Below are 3836 nucleotides of genomic sequence, written 5' to 3'. Positions count from 1 at the left end.
TGCAAATTGGAGCTTGTTGTGCAACATGCGTAGCTCACCTCATGTTACAGATATATAGAAAATGAATCTCAGATTTGGCGTTTCAAACGACCCAGTTGCAACGATTGAATTGTGATGATCAGTTAAAGCTGTTAGTTAGTTAGTTTAAGAAAAAGTATGGAGCCATGCATGGGCGTTCCTGAGTTACACAAGCAAGACGATGAGGTCTCATTTCCGCTTTTCCATCACGAGGCACTACTCGGGATCGAGTATAAATACCGGAATAAACATTCGATCCAGTATCAATTCGTTAACATATATCGATCGATCAAGTTTTACTGAATACCTCCTCGATCAACCATGTCAGGAATCAATGGCAGCTGCTTTGCAGAGACAAGGAAACATCATTTCCAGGTTAATGGAAAGCGGATGTACTTTAACGGCTTTAACGCCTACTGGTTAATGTGTATGGCTTCTGATCCATCTACGAAAACAAAGGTCTCAGATGCCTTCCAAGAAGCTTCTAAAATAGGAATGAACATCGTTAGGACCTGGGCTTTTAGTGATGGTGGCAGCAAACCCCTACAAACCTCTCCTGGTGTTTACAATGAGGACATGTTTAAGGTTAATCTTTCTGACATTTTTTTAAAAAACTAATTAACATACAAGCGGCCAGCTTATATATATCATTTCAGGGATTGGATTTTGTGATATCAGAAGCCAAAAGACATGGGCTTTACTTAATTCTAAGCTTAGTCAATAACTGGGACGATTTTGGAGGTAAAAAGCAGTACGTTCAATGGGCTAGGGATCATGGAGGCCAGTACTTGAATAGCGATGATGAATTCTTTTCTAACGCTGTCGTTAAAGGATATTACAAGAATCATGTGAAGGTTGTTGGTTAATTTCTTCTATGTATGTTGCAAGTTTTATTATATATTTTTATATGTGTATTAATTTGTTCAACTTACAGAGCGTTCTTACGAGACTCAACTCAATCACCGGTGTTGCCTATAAGGACGATCCCACCATCTTTGCATGGGAGCTCATGAATGAACCCCGTTGCCAGTCTGATCTCTCGGGAAAGACTCTCCAGGTTCTCTCTAGCTTGATTACCGTTGTTAACTAACATATATATATATATATATATATATATATATATATATATATATATATATATATATATGCATGAACACTGCCATCAATCATGAACTCTTGGACAATAGAGTTATTTTTTGGTTCAATTCACGTGTGTCACTCATAACACACAAGATCTTCTTCCTGTAGGAATGGATAGTAGAAATGGCAGCTGACATCAAATCCATTGACAAGAATCATCTTCTTGAAATTGGGCTTGAAGGATTTTATGGGGAGTCCATGCCTGATAAGAAACAAAACAATCCAGGCTATGAAGTTGGGACCGACTTCATTTCAAACAACAACCTCAACAATGTGGATTTCGCTACCATCCATATCTATCCTGATCAATGGTATATATAACACAAATATGCATCTGTCATATACTTGATTAATTTGAAATGTACACTACTAGCCAACTCCAAGACCTAGTGCCCCCTTACAGAAACAAACTGCCTGATTTAACCTTTTGCGTCAATATTTTGTTTCGTAGGGTTTCGGGAGGAAGCCCGGAAGCTCAAGCTGAATTTGTAGAAAAATGGGTTAAAGCCCATATTGAGGACTGTAAAGCCGTCCTAAGAAAACCGTTACTCATTGCGGAATTTGGCAAGTCCTCATGGTCAACAGGTTACACTGTCAAAGCAAGGGACGATTACTTTCAAAACATATTCAACATGGCCTACGAAAGTGCAAGAAGTGACGGGTCATGTTCTGGTACAACCTTTTGGCAGGTCATGGCGGAGGGAATGGATAATTGGGGTGACGGGTACCAAGTCGTGTTGGAGCAAAATCCCTCAACTGCTGCTGTAATTGCACAACAGTCACAAAAGATTTCCTCTCTAAACTCCGTGATGGAAATCTAGCTCTATGTTTACCACACATAAAAAGTTATCTTTGGGTGGCAACACTAGTTCTCACCTTTGGAGGTTACGTACCTTTAGAATAAGATTTAAATTAAAAAATAAGTTGACTCTAGGAGCCTTATATGATAAAAATAAAGTAGTTGATTACTGTTATTCATTGTACATGTACTCTACCATCTCCTAAACCACCATGGATGGATCTGTTGGTTGGATTCATGCCTGATAAGTAATGAATTAATATCATTTTAAAACTAAAATGTTGTGATCTGCGTCTAACTAGTGAATATTTTGGTGTAACAAACAAGCTGAAAACTCGACATGCTCCGACTAAAATTGTTGGTGCACTTGTGTCTGTACTTTGTCTGTATTCGGTCTGTATGTAACGATGTCCTGATTTGTGTTGTAAGTTGACCAAGTCAACCATCCTCCGGTTTGACTTGGACAACAGATTGTATGTTGAAAGGTGTTCTGATCGAAGGATAGCTCCTCGAAGGATGCTGTTGATCCTTCGAGGTGCACGAAAGATATGGTTCGATATGGTTCGACTAATTAGACCTCGAAGGATGATCCTTCGAGGTCAATACTGATCATTCGAACAACTTGTGATCGATAGATGATCCTTCGGACCATCTATCGGAACCTTCGGATCCTTCGATCTGGCATCATGGGCTGGGTATATATATACCCATGCAGTGTATGTGTGAGTTAGTTCTGCCATTTGCACATCCGAGAGATAGAAAGATTTGAGAGCATTCTGTCCAGAACTCACACACACACTTTGAAAGTTTATAGAACATTTCTGTAAACATTGAGCTTGTAACCGAACCCTCATTGCATTAATACAAGTTGTGTTAATCGGTGAACTTGTGTGTTTGTTTCTCTACTTGCTACTAACTCGGTTTGCTTGCTAGCTTGGATTCCGCACTCGCTAGTAGGTTTGTATAACAAGGTTTAGGTTCGTAATCCTCCGCGAAAAGGGACCTACAAGTGGTATCAGAGCCTCGCTCTTTACCTTGTTTAAAACCGGGTTTTTACAAGTTTTGGTGTGTTGAAACACTTGGTTTTGCACCTGTTTTTACTTGTTTTCTTGCATTTTCTTTGAGTAAAAAACGTGTCTAAACTAACCGGGAGTGTTTAAAGTTGGGTTGGGTAACTTGGAAATTGGTTTTTAAGAAATTTTGAATTTTCCGGCTATATTCCGGTTCAAAATTCCGGTGACTGGTGTTGAAGATAAGGTTGTCATTTTTGGCAAACTTTCAAAGTTGGTGGTGAAAGGACAGCCTGCACATACCATCTTGCCGAAAGTTGACCTACCAACCTGTCACCTTTTCACCAACCTTTCACATCAGATCAGTTTGTGTCAGAAGTCTCGAAGGATATCTTTCGATATCGAAAGATCATCTTTCGATCAAGAAAGGGTCGAAAGATTACTATCCTTCGATTCATCTTTCAAAGTTTGAATTATATCCTTCGAGAAAGGAATCTTTTCGAAAGACTAGTGTCCGAAAGATTAGGATCCTTCGTATTGGTGAATCTTTCGAGATCTGTTGTTCGAAAGATAAGGATTTAACACGAAAGATAAGGATCTTTCAAAAGGGAATCTTTCGTGTTCTTGAGTCTTTCGAGATCATTGTTCGAGAGTCAACAGTAATCTTTCGAGTACTGTTGATCCTTCGAACAAGGTTATATCTTTCGAAGTGTGGTCTGTTTATTGCTAACAAGTTTCTGTTTTCTTTTAAGATCTTTCGAACTAGGGTCCTTCGACTGGGAGTGATCTTTCGGGTGCTCATCATCTTTCGTGACTTGGACATAGAATTTATTTTTCTTGTTAAAGATGAATCCGAGTTGGTGGGGAAG

General features: G+C 39.2%; 1 protein-coding gene across 1 annotated transcript; it reads left to right on the top strand.

Moving 5' to 3' along the window:
* Window positions 1-339: 339 nt before the first annotated feature.
* LOC110889012 (putative mannan endo-1,4-beta-mannosidase 9) lies at window positions 340-1979 on the top strand. The gene is made up of 5 exons (XM_022136520.1): window positions 340-603; window positions 675-872; window positions 953-1075; window positions 1267-1469; window positions 1610-1979. Exons 1-5 carry the CDS (start codon window positions 340-342, stop codon window positions 1977-1979), a joined length of 1158 nt encoding a protein of 385 aa, XP_021992212.1.
* Window positions 1980-3836: the final 1857 nt, after the last annotated feature.

This window comes from Helianthus annuus, chromosome 1, assembly GCF_002127325.2.
Source record: "Helianthus annuus cultivar XRQ/B chromosome 1, HanXRQr2.0-SUNRISE, whole genome shotgun sequence".
In the NCBI taxonomy this organism is placed as follows: Eukaryota; Viridiplantae; Streptophyta; class Magnoliopsida; order Asterales; family Asteraceae; genus Helianthus; species Helianthus annuus.
The sequence above is the reverse complement of the archived record's forward strand: the minus strand, read 5'-3'. Positions and strand labels throughout refer to the sequence as shown.